Here is a 14,537-nt window from a genome sequence, read left to right as displayed (position 1 = left end):
TGTGTCTGACCTGAATACTCCACCCTTGTTTCCGCGGCCCTGTATGACCCAGACCTAATGGGACCACTGCAGTGAGGAGCAAGCACAGCCTAGCACAAAGATTTCCAGAGCTCTGCCATTTGTGTTAATTTCATTTAAAGAAGGAATGACAGCCAAGGCAAGACATCTGTACAAAGGTCTCACAAATGAGACACCAAAATAATGATCTACGTACACTGTAGCTCTTAGTACCAGAATCTAGGCTAAACTTACACCATGCAAAACAGGTAGGTTGGTTAGTGCAAAACTATTTCCCATTCGTATAATAAGTTTCTAATTTGAGGGTCCGGATCTTATTTTAATACTCAAAACTTAAAGGGTAATCCCATCTCAATGTTTTCCACCCAACCCATAGGATAGGGCAGGGGTTCTCAACAACTTTTAGTGAAGGTCCACTTAGTGGGATCTATTGTCAGGTAAAGGTCTGAGCTGAACATCAGTAGTAAACGTGTTGCGCTCCCCAGTAGTATATAGCCCCCCTGTGCACTCCCCCAGTAGTATATAGTCCCCCTGTGCTTCCCCAGTGTTATATAGCACCCCTGCTGTCTGCTCCCCCAGTTAGATAACCTCCCTGTACTCCCCCTCCCATATAGCATATAACATAAAAAACAAACACTTATACTCACCTGGGACCGGGCTTCTCCTTTTCTCTTCCCCTCTTGTGGCCGCACTGCAGCGGTCACAAGAGGCCGTCCTCCCCTTGTCCTGGCATCGGCGCTCCAGTGACGTCACTCGAGCGCCAAAACCAGAGACAGGACAGAGCGGCCCTCTCTGTCAGTGCTGCCGCACGGTAACTATGTGCGCTCATAGTTACTGTGCAGAGGGGAGCAGCGCAGCTCAGTATACAGGTATACTGAGCTGCAGCAGGGGTCCGGACAGCTGGCCTCCGCCAGTTGAGGACCCCTGGGATAGGGGATAACAAGCTGATTCATGGGAATGGTGACTATATACTTTCAACAAGTGTTGGCATTCTTTCTTATTGTTCCTTTACACAGGAGGAACCTTTCATATGGCCAAATGTTTCTCTGTCATCTATGGGGACGAGAGAGGGAAGCCGAAGCCAGCCAGCTGTGGCGACAGCTTATCTCTCTGAGAACAAAGGGGTCGGGTAGTAAAATTCTATCATGCCTGACCCTTGTCTCCATCAACATTATCTGTTGGTGGAGTCCCGGGAGGCCCACACACACTGTATACTGCTGGCTGAACTCACCAGAAACAGAGGGGTTTACTTGTATAGTGACCTTAACATACAAGTCTATGGTACCAGGAAGCCTGATTAAAGGAAAGCTAGAAACAACTTACCTGCTTATATGTCTCTATAGGGCAGAGAGCACTGAGGATTTAGGTACGTTTCTTACCTTCATCTTCTGCACTGTTTTCAGAATATTAGCAGTTTGTTTATGCTAATGAGGTGGGTCTACCACCCTCAGTGCACCAATCCACCCATGCCTGCCTGTCCCTTCTAGTGAATATTGAGGTGGTGCTCTGCCCGGCTCTGTTTTGCTGTAAGAATGGGTGGGCTGGCCACGGCGTATCAGTGCACTGAGGGTGGTAGCCCTAGTGCACCAAAATTCCCCAAGAATTGGCTCAGTTGCCCCTTGCAACCAATCAGATTTCACCTTTCGTTTTTCAAAGAATCTGTAAAATGAAAAGTAGAATCTGATTGGTTTCTAGAGGCAACTAAGACAATTCTTCTTTACACCAATTTGATAAATCTCCCCCATTGGGTTTACAAACCTTATGAACAAGCCACTTCCTTTGGTCATGTTCAAATACGAGAATGCTGCCGATTTTCTAACCCACCACACGCTTAATCCATTCCGTCATTTTCGTTACGGATTTCACCACTACCAGTGTAGCAGGGGTGAGGTCCATGGCAGCAAGACTCACCGAAAAAAATGCAGATTTGGCTCTAGATTTGCCATGAGACCCGCCCTTACCTTTCTTAATGTAGCAGAGCCCAGTGGAGCGACGAGTAAAATAAACGCCAGGAGACCTCCCTTCCTCCGTTTTATAATTAGGCAAACCTTGTATATCGGAACGTGGTCAGGCAGCGGGGTTCTCTAAAGCTTTTCTAATTGTGCTACTTCCCCATGCAGATAACGAAAATAGCTTATTGCTCTTAAGAAGCGAACTGTGTACAAGCACTTAATGATTTATTTGTGTGTTGAGCGTATTAAGCGCTCGGGGAATGTGCACAATTTCACTTATTTACAAAGCCTCGCAAACAGAAAACGTCCCTCGGAAGCCTCAAGTGACAAAACATTTAGCGCCGACAAACCGGGATCCCGTTTCCCAAAAATAATCCCCTGCTTTCCCACAATGCACCACGCTTCAACCTTCTCTGCCACTTTGCTTCTCGTTTAAGAATACACTGCGAGGCACGGATCATCTTTCACCCATAATGTGCACAGTGAACCTTATGTAATACTAAAAATAAACACTGGATGAAGGCTAAACGTGGCCGGCTCCTCTCTAATGGTTAATTGACTTCATTTTAATGGTACGGCAGTGAAGCCTGAACTTGCATCAACCCCTTTTATTTCCCAGAAGAAATCAGGTGTGACCAAAAGGGTTAAATAATCAGTGTCATGGTGGCTTAGAGAACAGACGGGGAGATTTTCATAGTGTTGCGTGATGTCAATTGATTGTCCTCCTTGGGAAAACAATTATCTTTTACGGATACGTACTGTATACACTATAAAGTATGGAAGCAAATGTTAAGTCTTGCATAATAGCACCCCGATCAAATATGAACCCATACAAATTAAGACATTTTTTTTTTATTAAGAGTCCAAGGAGCGTGCGCTCACCCAAGTACACAAAAAGGTGCAGATGTGCCACACAAAAAAGTGCAAGCCCACTATTGGGCCCCCAACCAACCACATTCCCCCCCCCCCCCCCCCCCCCAGAAGGCTTCTGCAAGGGTTCGGGACAAATATCCTCTATTTGCCAAAGGCGACAGAGGACCAATGTGGCTCACAGTAACCACCTGATTATTATTATTGTTTGCCGATAAGCAACCAAACCAGCAGGGTGGCTACCTCTCAAAGGAGACCCAGGGTTAAAGCGAGGAAAGGAACCAGATGGCCACACATGCCTCCCCTAGACCTAGAGAATGCACTTTACATATTGGAGATAGCTGTCCTTCAAACCAATGTTCAACTTTTAAAGGCTCTCAAAATATGATTGGAGTTTATATGCTGAGCTAGAGTTGCTCCCAGAAGGGAGAGTTACCCCTCGGTAGGCACAGCCACCTCAGGGCCTCAGGGTCAGGTCCCCGCTAGAGATGAGCACAACTTGAAATAATTCAGCATTTGAAACCAGTGGCTGAAGACGTTGGATGCAGCTCTAAGGCTGCCTGGAAAACATGAATACAGCATATGTTTTCCCGGACTTACTAGGACTGCATCCAACTTCTTCAGCCACCAGTATTCGAATGCTGATGCTCCAGTTGCTCTCATCTCAAGACCCCACAAATCAATCATCAATGGACTTTCAAGGATAGGTTACCAATACTTAAGGAAAGCCTCTGATTGGCAAGGGTTGCGGGATCAGGTCCCCACCAATTAAACATTGATGAACTAAGCCCTTCTCCTGTTTTATGGTAACCCTGTTCATTTTTATCCAAGAAGTCCCCAAAACTAGTGATAAAATAAATCAACAGAAAGCTACTACAAGCAGAGATGATTGAGGTCCCAACGCCTTGACAACTTCCATTGCCAGCAGCACTGACTTGACAAGCCCGAAGCATTATGGGATAATTAACCTGGACATGATGGCCACATTCAGCAAGATACATTGTGCTATTTCTATACTAGGGCAAGACATACGCCAAGAGTCGGGAGGTCAACTCACCATAAAAATTGCTCCTGGCCTTAAAAATGTCAAAACTGACTCCAGGGCAGGTAAAAAGTCAAGAAATAGCTCAAACTTTTTTCAGATGGATTCAAGATGTTCGATGGACTGTCAAAAGTAGTATGTTGTTGTATTTCCACGCAGATTCTGTATTGAAAACCATGTCAATTACGATAACGGTCTCTATTCCTATGCACTCTAAATGGGTTTCCTCAACCTCATTCACACGTAATGGTGAACTTTCACATAATTTGAACTAATATCTACATATATTAGCTGGCTTCATAGAGATAAAATGAAGAGTTAGAGTAGTGACAACAGGACCTATGATGGTTCTACTGAACGGAACTTAGAACGGAATCTAATCTTAATTTTTCACTTGTTTGTATTTAAAAAAAATCATCATTTTTTCTGGGCAAAAATGCCAAGTCAGGGGAAAAAAATGGAAACATAGACGAAATAGGGAGGGAACTGGAAAGGAAAAAATAGATTTGACCAAATATTGACCTTCAATGGTATCTAATTAAATAGTTACGGGTATTGGGTCTATATTATGGCAGCAAATGTTGGCCATAAGACTTATGAATAGCGTTAAGTGGAGAGGCTAAAATGTATTTCCATAGGCTATATCCATATTTTTTAGGACTTCCTAGGGCTGCATCCAACTTCTGCATCCACAGGGAGTCAAGTACTAAGCATTCGGGTTCGGAGAACAGTGCCGAACCCGGACACTTTGGCCTCTCCGCTCAACCCTACGTATGAACTAAATCCTCAGTATTATAGGGATGCATGGTGCTCTTCCTTTAGATCAAATGACCCCCATTTGGGCCGGGATTGGAGGACGCTGCACAATGGCCCATAACTGACCTATGAAGATTTATTTTTTTTTACAGCTTTGAATGTTCATTGCGAATTAGCAGTTTTCCTGGACTGAATACTAAAGTGAAATGATCAGCATTGACAAAAATAGATTGCGGAGAGGATAAATGACAGGGATGGCACCACAAATCAATACTGCTGTAGTCTGACCAAGCAGAATGCAGCCAACAAACAAGGAGACTCCAGGGGATCATTATGCCAGAAAGTTATATGAGAAAATAAATTTGTTGGTCTAACGGTGATGGATGAGTGACTAAATGAGCAGCCGACTAAGTCTTTACTGCCGGGTTTAGATTAGAAAGAGAAAAATCAAGCGGGGTTTCTTAAAAGTAGCACACAGCATTAACCCCTGAGGTGTTGAGAAATCAGGATATCTCGTAACCATGACAGCTCCATAATAAACCGACTGTGAAAGCATTTGCCTTGGAAATTTTCGCCACACAACTTTAATAACATTAGAGTACAAGTAAAGGTCAGAAAGAAATGGCTGCTCAATTACAAGGGGATTGGATCCAATCATCCACATTTTCGGTAGAATGCAAAGGGATCTAGCGCTCACGGTGGGTTATTACGATGAAGAATAAGAAACTATCGGGAGAAAAAAACATTGGATTTCAGTGGGAATTTAACAACCCTGGATAAAAGCAGGCCTTTACGAGCAGCTTATTGGTACTGAGTAGCCCGCAGCTAGCCCTAAACTCTACCATGAATAAGTAAGCATCACAACTGGGCCACGATTCCCATTTACCTAGTGAAAGTGAGCATAGCAAAACGTTCTACCTTTCGGAATAGATTTAGGTCATATTTTCCCGAAATAGAAGATTAAATTGCAAGTGTGAATAGTGTGAGTGTTATATTTTCCGAGCAGGTTATGTTTTACAATGTTAGACTTTTTTTGTGCACTTCTCCAACCTACAGGATAATTGACCTCTTTTTGTTTTGTTTGTTCTTACGTTAAGTGCGGTGCATCCTTAAAATCATGATGGCCCGCTGCCGGGTCAGCAGAGATTTCCTGTTAATCTGGGAGTCAGAGTATTCATGGCTATGACCACGCCATGAGACCATATTGCACGAGAACACCATTGGACCCACCACTACGATCCATTATAGTCTTGATGGCGATGGTCTACCGAACCTCTGGATTAACTCTGGATTAACAGCGGAAATCTCTGCTGATCCGGCAGTTGGCCGCCATGAAAGGTGTTCTTTAAGACTACTGTATATGATGGACATAGAGCACATAGCAATATCAAAATGTGGGGTCCATTGACTACAGGACGTCATTCTAGACAATAAATGCATTGACAAATACTTACTTTGAGCAATTTACAGCGGATTTGAGCAGATACCATATGGCTGTTTCGAAGGTTGCCCACTCTGAACATCAGGGTGAGTTTGCCATCTCTCATGGAAATGACTGCATGTTCACTGAACATTAAAGTTTCGGCTCTCTTTTTGGGTTGCGACATCTTGATGAACATGCAACCTATCAAAAAGGCATCGACGATGGAACCTAGGATGGACTGGAAAAGAAAGAGGATAATTCCTTCTGGGCACTTATCAGTAATGTACCTGAATCCGTAACCAATGGTGGCCTCAGTCTCAATGAAGAAGAGAAAGGCGGATGGAAAGTTGTAGACGTTAGCCACGCAAGGTGTGTAGTTCTCATCATGTGCTTTATTGAGATCCCCTCTCATGTAGGCAATGACCCACCACATGGACGCCATAAAAAGCCAAGCCACTGTATAAGTCAGGATGAAAATGAATAAATTCCAACGCCATTTAAGGTCCACCAGGGTAGTGAAGAGGTCAGAGAGGTATCTGCTGGTCTCGCTCCCCAGGTTGCCATGCTGGACGTTACATCGGCCGTTCTTCTCTACGAACCTCTGTCTCTTCCTTTTGGGGGCAGCTTGGTTAAATCCAGAGCCACTGGACGAAGTGGTCACTACCTGATAATCGTCCCCAAATTTCCTTCGGAGTGCAGACATAATATGGAAAAAGCAACAACAGCCAGATTCAGTGGATGTGCAAATCAGGGTCACTCTCTTATTTAGTTCTTTCTCCGGCTTTCCTTTTATTTTTTTTCCTCAATAGCTTGGATTTCTATTGCTGGGAAAGTAACGGTCCCTACGTTCGGCAGCTACAAGCCACATAATCCGTGAACATCCATCGAGATCTCCTATCGAGGAAGATACAAAAAACTGATTTACTGTATCAATTTCTTTCTTCCTAAACACAATCCAAATGATCTCATCATCTCATCCCCAGATCCCGGTCCCTTTGGCTTTGGTTCTGCAGCAAAGCATCTCCCTGCAGGGTTGACGTTGCCTTGAAGTTGGCATGCAGAAAATGACAAAATAACCAAAAAAAAAAAAAAAAGAAAGAAAACGAAATGATAATGCGACCTTACTTCCTAGGGCGATATCTTGTTTCTTTTCGCTGGTCAGGTACCAGGGAGGACGCGTCGCCTTGAAAGTATCACGGAACAAAATGCACAGGAGTTCAAGCAGAGGTCCAGCCTAGCAATTTCAGAGGCAATGTCCCCCCTCCCCCCAAACTGAAGATCAGCAGAGCACAACTGTTCTGTGTGCTTGCAATGATCGGAGGATGGAGGCACTGAGGTCGCCTACAGCTTCCTGGGATGTTGTTAGGGACAAAAGCACTAAAGATGATCCTCACAGCTCAGGGTCTGCCTTTGGCTTCATGTCCTTTCGTAAGATCCTCTGGAGTCTTGGCCAGTGCTGAAGATGCTTATGGCATGCCTAGGACTGGGATTAGGGGGAATGAGCTCCAGTTCTTTTTCTTTTTGGGGGAGGTGATAGGATCATCATGATTGTGGTGAGTGTGTGTTGGGGAGAATGGAGATAGTGTTGGTGTATGTGAGTGTGTGTGTGTATGTGTGTGTGTGATCAGCTGCAGGGATCTGAGGCTCCTCCTGTTCTTCTCTCCTTTCCACTCCCCATATATATACACTGAGCTTCCAGACTGCAGTGCCCAGCACACAATAGGGATGTCTTCCTCCACATACAGTACACTAACCTACACATCATGACGTGCACCGCTCGCAGTCCATGCATGCACCATGACAGGTGTAAACACATGCACTGGAGCAAGTTTCAGCAGCCCAATAGATAGGTGACATATAGAGGGAAGTCAGGGGGGGGCAGCTCTGTGGGCTTTGTAGCAAAATGTAAGTTTGACAATTCACCCCCATATTGTGGGTTACTCTTCTGGAGCTGCCATTCACGGAGCTTGGAGTGGGAGTGCTGTGGGAGTGTTGGGAAAATGAAGAGATTATTAACTGTGTGAGTGCCGCTGTGGAGGAGAGACGCAGCTGTCACCCTCAAGACACAAGGAAGAACAGTGAGAGTTGCAGATGTCTTTGTGTGCGTGCAAGCAGCGTGCATAAATAGATAACATGGATCTCCTCTTAGAGTCCTTCCTTATTATATCTGTGTCAGGGAAAGCTGGGTGACAGGATTGCAATAACGACTAGTATTACAGCTCACATAAGGGTTGTCACCTGCTGTGTATGACATGCATTGCTAGTAATGCAGTGACAACCCCTGTAGGTGCTGTTAACATAACAATGGTTGTCACCCAGCTTTCCCAGAAAAGGATAAGACCCACAGTTTATTTTTGACCTCTTTGCACTAATGATTCTGGGAGGAGATTCGTATGTAAGTGTATGTGTTGTGTGCTCCGGTTACTGTGCTTGTGATACTCTTAAAGGGGAACTCGTCTTTTGTCACCTCTCACTTGGTATAAGGGATTTTGATAATCACAACATCTGCCCCTTCCCTGATCTCCAACCATCAGGTGTAATCTGTGGAGGGGGATCTGGCTGTAAGTGTTAAGTTTCCCTACAGCGCCACCATAGGCGGAATAAAGTATTACACAGTGCCTATTCAAATCAATGGGATGAGGATCCTGAACACTGGACATCCCCTGTTGAAACTGTTGTAGGAAACGGCAATAATGCAGGAACCTTTCAGCTCTATGGCTTATAGAAAGAACTGGTAATCCGAGACCCTGCTGGGTCTGCAATTGCAGGTGATGGACAGGATGACAGCCGATGGGTTTGTTTCCCCGGGGTATATACTAACCTGTATAGCCTTGATTCACATGATGTTTGCTTCCCTGGTCACCTGGATGAGCCAATTTCAGCTAATAAGGGAAAACGCATTTATTGTTAACCAGTTTAGCACTCAGTAGAGTTATATCTATCAATCATTCACCTAATCATTTAGCATGGCCATCATGTGCATAGGTGCTGTCCATCTCTATCATTGTTGGATTTACTTAATGGGGTCCTCTGTTGTTTTTTTTTAAGTAATACAGATTTGTAAAATAATTTGATTAAAAAATCTCAACCCTTCCAGTACTTACCATCTGCTGTATGTCCTGTATTCTTTCCAGTCTGACACAGTGCTCTCCGCTGCCACCTCTGTCCATGTCAGGAACTTTCCAGAACAGTAGCAAAACCCCATAGAAAACCTCTCCAGCTCTGGACAGTTCCTGACATGGACAGAGGTGGCAGCAGAAAGCCGTTTGGCAGACTGTAGAGAATACACCACTTCCCGCAGGACATACAACAGCTGATAAGTACTGGAAGACTGGAGATTTTTACAAATCTGTATAACTATCTGACACCAGTTGATTTTTAGAACATTTTTTTTCCCTCTGGAGAACACCTTTAATTTAATCTTTGCTTTCTGTAACTCAATTTTCCAGGGAAGATTTTGTTTTTGTAAGGGGAAACAAGACCCCATACATCACTATATAGTTCTCTTTACAAATACATTGCTTTACCTATGGTTCATCCAGAGCTGAGTTGTGTAATGATAAAAACTGATTATGACACAGACTTATCATTAATTATGTTTTATAGAAACTTTTTCTTTTGTACCTTCAAAAAGAAGGCTCCGCCCCTAAATTGCAGAAAATGTCGTACAATTGTCTGTGTTATATTATACAGTGTATATGTGCATTTGATTTTATGGTGCTTTTCCAAGCATTGCATTACATATACAGTATCACTGCGGAGCTCCAGCCAAATAGCCTCATTCTCATCCAGTTGTAGTTAAAATTCTGCTGGTTTATCAGAGCTCATATCTGGCAGCACCCCCTGACTGATCAGTGTCTGTACAGTGCATGATGTGCTGATTTGTATTCTGACACGTGTGGTCTTCCCACCAGATACCAGTGGTAATTGAAGAATTTATCACCTTTAGGTTGGATTCACACCAGGATGATATTGCAGTTTTTGCAGCGATTTTCACAAAGAATTTCTGACACCTATTTAAAAACCTCACTGTATGTGAATATATCCTACGGCTAGGTTCACACTGTACACTTTTGATTTATTTCGCGTTTAGGTTTCTTAAACATGTTTAGCTGCAGAAAAACGCAGCCAATAAACACATTTCAATTTGCAGAAAACCTTTTTTTTTTCTGTTAAAAAAACGCCACACACTATAAACACACTTATAGAAGTAATTGGGCATTAAAAAAATGTAGCTGATTTTTTTTCCCAGAAACAGCATCTCACTTTTCCTCATATGCAATATTGCAGCTCAGTTCCAATGAAGTAAAAGAAACAGAGTTGTAATACCCCATACAGCCTGAGGACAAGCGTGGCGCTGTTTTCGGAAAAATCTATGTTTTTCCACTGCTGCCACTCCAGTGTACCCACCAGGCCTGCTGTAATAACATTACATTTGTTGTTTGTGTCACGCTGCAGCCAAACTTTGAGGTCAAAGGCCACATGCAAAGTGTCATGTGAACAATGTGGATGATGTGATTGTATAGCAAGCACAGTATTTTCTTTGGTCCCGCAATGTCTACTTCTGGCCATTTACCGTTCGTTACTTTTGAATGGACATCCTTTGGGCATCAAAACACGGCCATTTTATGCAAATTACGGCCATAAATTGTAATTTTGCATTAAACGTACACTAAACTGCGAAAAAATTATTTTGTGGGAACATATCTTATAGTTACAACCACACAATGGGGGAGATTTATCAAACATGGTGTAAAGTGAAACTGGCTCAGTTGCCCCTAGCAACCAATCAGATTCCATCTTTCATTGCTCACAGACTCTTTGGAAAATGAAAGGTGGAATCTGATTGGTTGTTAGGGGCAACTGAGCCAATTCTACTTTACACCATGTTTGATAAATCTCTCCCAAAGTCTATAAAAAAGCGTACTGAACAAGGTAGGGAAAACAAACAATATTACTTATGAAATGGTATAATCGCTTTAAAGGTAAGCACATCCTATCAAAAATATACCTGCCTTTTAACCCCTTAACGTCAATAATATGTAGATATACTTTCCTACTGCACATACCGTGTGTAGTAGGAATGTTTATCTACGTTACTGACTTCAGGGGCTTTTGATGTGTGCAGGAATGCTGCAGTGGGAGCGGTCCCGCACACAGCAGATCGTCCGGGCAGCCCATAGAGGATAGTAGCGGTCTGCTGCCACCGCTCCTGTTCCACGGAGCGATGGCAGCAAATCGCTGCTATATCAATCGCTTGTTTTTTAACATGTTTAACATGAATGATGTTGGCTGATCGTTGCCCTCTATTCCACGGGACGATTATCGGCCGTAACGGCCGATATCGGCCAAGTACGGTTGATAATCGTTCCGTGGAATAGGGCCTTAACCAATACTAAATGGTATTGTCACGAACGAGTCTGTGCTGAACTCCGTGCACCCCTCGGCTCGTGCTTTGCGGCGGAGATGGTGCTGATATTCAGTATTTTTCTATGTTGGTGCAGTGTCCTGAACCCTGTCTGAACACTGCATTATTACCTTTTGAGTTTCTTCAGCCACACCCGCGTTGCCTAAGATACTCCTGGCTCTTTTGGAGTTAACTCTGATGCTGGTTGGCTAGTTTGACAGACTGTTCTTGCTTCCAGTCAGGTTGCTCTTGTCCCAGGTGTTCTGTGGGGATAAGGCGTCCAGTCCAATCAGCTTCTGCACTGGACCTCTGGTCTCCTATATAGTAAGTGCCAACCTGCCTCTCACTGCCGGTAATTGAGCCAGTCTCTGCCTGCTTCTGTTTCTGCTATTTTCTCTGTGTGTATTCTGACCCTTTTGCCTTGTTTTTCTGACCATCCCTGTTTTCTGCCTGCCCCTGACCTTATTGCTTGACTTTGAAATTGCTTATGGATCTTGTTTTGTACTGCTCTGCCCCATTGTTGTGACCCAGACTGTTGACTCTTCTTTATTGTGTTTGTTTGTCTTGTGTTGCGTTCCACCTAGCCAGTGCAGGGTCTGCCGCCCAGTTGCTCGCTGTCACCTAGGACAGATTAAGGCAAGTAGGCAGGGGCGTGGGCGGAATTCAGCTTAGGGTCCACTGTACGTGTCCGCCATCTTGTCTGTCTGAGCGACCAGTCCTAACACGTATACAAATATGTTAAAAAAAAAAAAGACATGAGTGATGGGAATATAAAAATAAATAAATAAATGAATAAATATATACATAAATAATATATATATAATAAAAAATAATAAAAAGATAAATAAAAAAACAAAACTTTTAAACACAAAGTACATTATTAATAAAAATGTGGGCTTACCAAGTATTCTCAGAACAAAAAAGAAAAAAGAAATTCCGTCATGTACAGAATTTTTACAAAGTTTGGTAGCCCACTTTAAGGCAGTACATTCCACTGGCACCCTTGGGACTCCATCTGTCACTTAACTGAGTTCAGCAAGCCAAGGGGCCCAATAACAAGCCATATCCAGATTGAATGGAGAGGTGGACTCACATATAGAGTGAAATCAATAAGAATTAGCCAATAGGATGTGACCGCAAGTCATTGTATTTTGCTGAACTCATGTGACTCTTTCAATGGCCCCTACAGGAAAAGTTTTACAAGGTCCAAGCCATCTGTAACTACACAGAGGAACTATATTCGGCTTTTTATGAAGCTTTCATGCAGTTTCTCAGCAGGATATCAGGGACCGTGCACATTTCCATGTCTCGTGAAAGCTCCCTGATTCTCATTAATCACGGTCATGGAGAAATTTTTCCCTTGGGGAAACATTGGTGTAACCCGCTTGTACTCCACCATATCGATCTGGGATCATTTTTGCTGTTTCAGTGTTTGCTGCTCTGGACGGTTTCACCTCATGTTATAGTAGAACATAATTGGACCTTCTGCTTCCTGATGTCACAGATGATGGATGAGCCGATACTGCTCCATAATTGTAGTACAATATTCAAGCTGTCGGTTTATTAAAAAAAGACTTTATTTTAGTCAGATTCTAACCAATTTTATGTACTTTAAACTAAAGCTGGTCAAAGAGGTCCATCTGACTATCGAAGGTGTATGGTGGCCTCCTGGCTCTCCCTCTCCTGGCTGATGTTGGTGAAAAGAAGGGTCAAGTATGATGGATTTTCACTGGGCATGCACTCAGCAAGTCCGATTGTTTGGTTTTTGAATATGGTGGCTGAAGAAGTTGGAAAAGAAACAGCTCTAGGGAGTTCTAGAAGCATGCATACAGCCATAAGCCATAGGTTGTCTTCATGTTTTCCGGGGCTCCCTAGGCCTGGTGCCAACTTTTTTAGCCATTTGTATTCAAATGCTGAATGAATGAAGGAACATATGGCTAATAGTTATTTAGGCCATGTTCACACATGGCACAAACAGCGACCGTTCTGTGACACAGCCGTGTCACACAATGGCCGCTGTCTGAGATGTTCAACCTGGCCGATACTGCAGTGTTGGCCGGGTTAACATCACTTCATTTTAATTGGAATATGGGAACATTTGGGTGTGCTCGCACTCCCAATTAGCCATAGTAGACAATGTAAAGTAGTTTGTAATAGAAATAGAAATTTATTTTCTATTAAAAGTACATTAAAACTTATATAGATGTGTCTATACAATGTATTACCATAGCTGTACGGTTCTGCCACACTGGTAGCTGATGGAAATCCAGAAAGTGAAAAAATGGCCTCTGTGCCAATTTACATTGTCTCCTGCTCCTTCTGCTATCCCCCCTTAGGAGACAAATATTCCATGCCTGTGTATCACATTGTGTGTGTTTGCTGAGCACAGGCTGATGATGCAGACAGGGGGCAGGGTGTGATGTCACAGGAGACTTGGCTGGATCCCCCAATCCCCTGAGTGATTCACCATCTCTAACCGGCCAGAAGTAGGTGCAGCAAGGACTGTGGACTGTGATGAACAGCTGAGGGAAAGCATTGCATTCTGGAACCAGTACTGCATTCTAGGAACTGCTCAACCAGGAAGTACAGAAACTGTGATAGATAGACAGGTAAGTAATGTGTTATTGTTCTGAAGAGGTTTCATTTTTTTTAACCTCTACCTGAAGTTCCCCTTTAATATTGTCTGCACAGTCTGTTTCGTGCGGCCGCTGTTCAATGAATAGCGCCCACACAAAACAGATATGTCAGTTTTCTGTGCAGCCGCATTGGAATCCCGGCCACAGTGTATACACTGTGTGATTTAACAACAGCCGTTGTTTAATAAAAAAAAATACATTGTGTGAATATGACCTAAAGGGTAGTCTGAAATCAGAAGTTGTTTTTAAATAAAACTATTACCTTAAGACATATAACTTTAACTGAAGGGCCAAAGGTTCCCCATCCCTGGTTTAAACTGTTAACTGGATTAAAAAAACGTCCATATTATGCAAATTACGGCCTTATGCTATGTTCCCACAAAGTATTTTTGGGGCCATTTTACAGCCGCCTTTTTGGATGACCACTGAAATT

At 43.3% G+C, this 14,537-nt stretch overlaps 1 protein-coding gene across 1 annotated transcript in view; it reads right to left on the bottom strand.

The window, feature by feature from the left end:
- The window catches only part of KCNJ3 (potassium inwardly rectifying channel subfamily J member 3), a 169,808-nt gene extending 163,044 nt beyond the window's left edge, over window positions 1-6,764 (bottom strand). The window contains exon 1 of the mRNA XM_069985094.1: window positions 6,093-6,764. Coding sequence (XP_069841195.1) covers window positions 6,093-6,764 — 672 coding nt within the window. The remainder of the gene's footprint in view (window positions 1-6,092) is intronic.
- Window positions 6,765-14,537: the final 7,773 nt, after the last annotated feature.

Source organism: Dendropsophus ebraccatus, chromosome 9, assembly GCF_027789765.1.
Source record: "Dendropsophus ebraccatus isolate aDenEbr1 chromosome 9, aDenEbr1.pat, whole genome shotgun sequence".
Classification (NCBI taxonomy): domain Eukaryota; kingdom Metazoa; phylum Chordata; class Amphibia; order Anura; family Hylidae; genus Dendropsophus; species Dendropsophus ebraccatus.
Note: the sequence above shows the minus strand (reverse complement) of the source record. Positions and strands in the feature narration are given on the sequence as shown.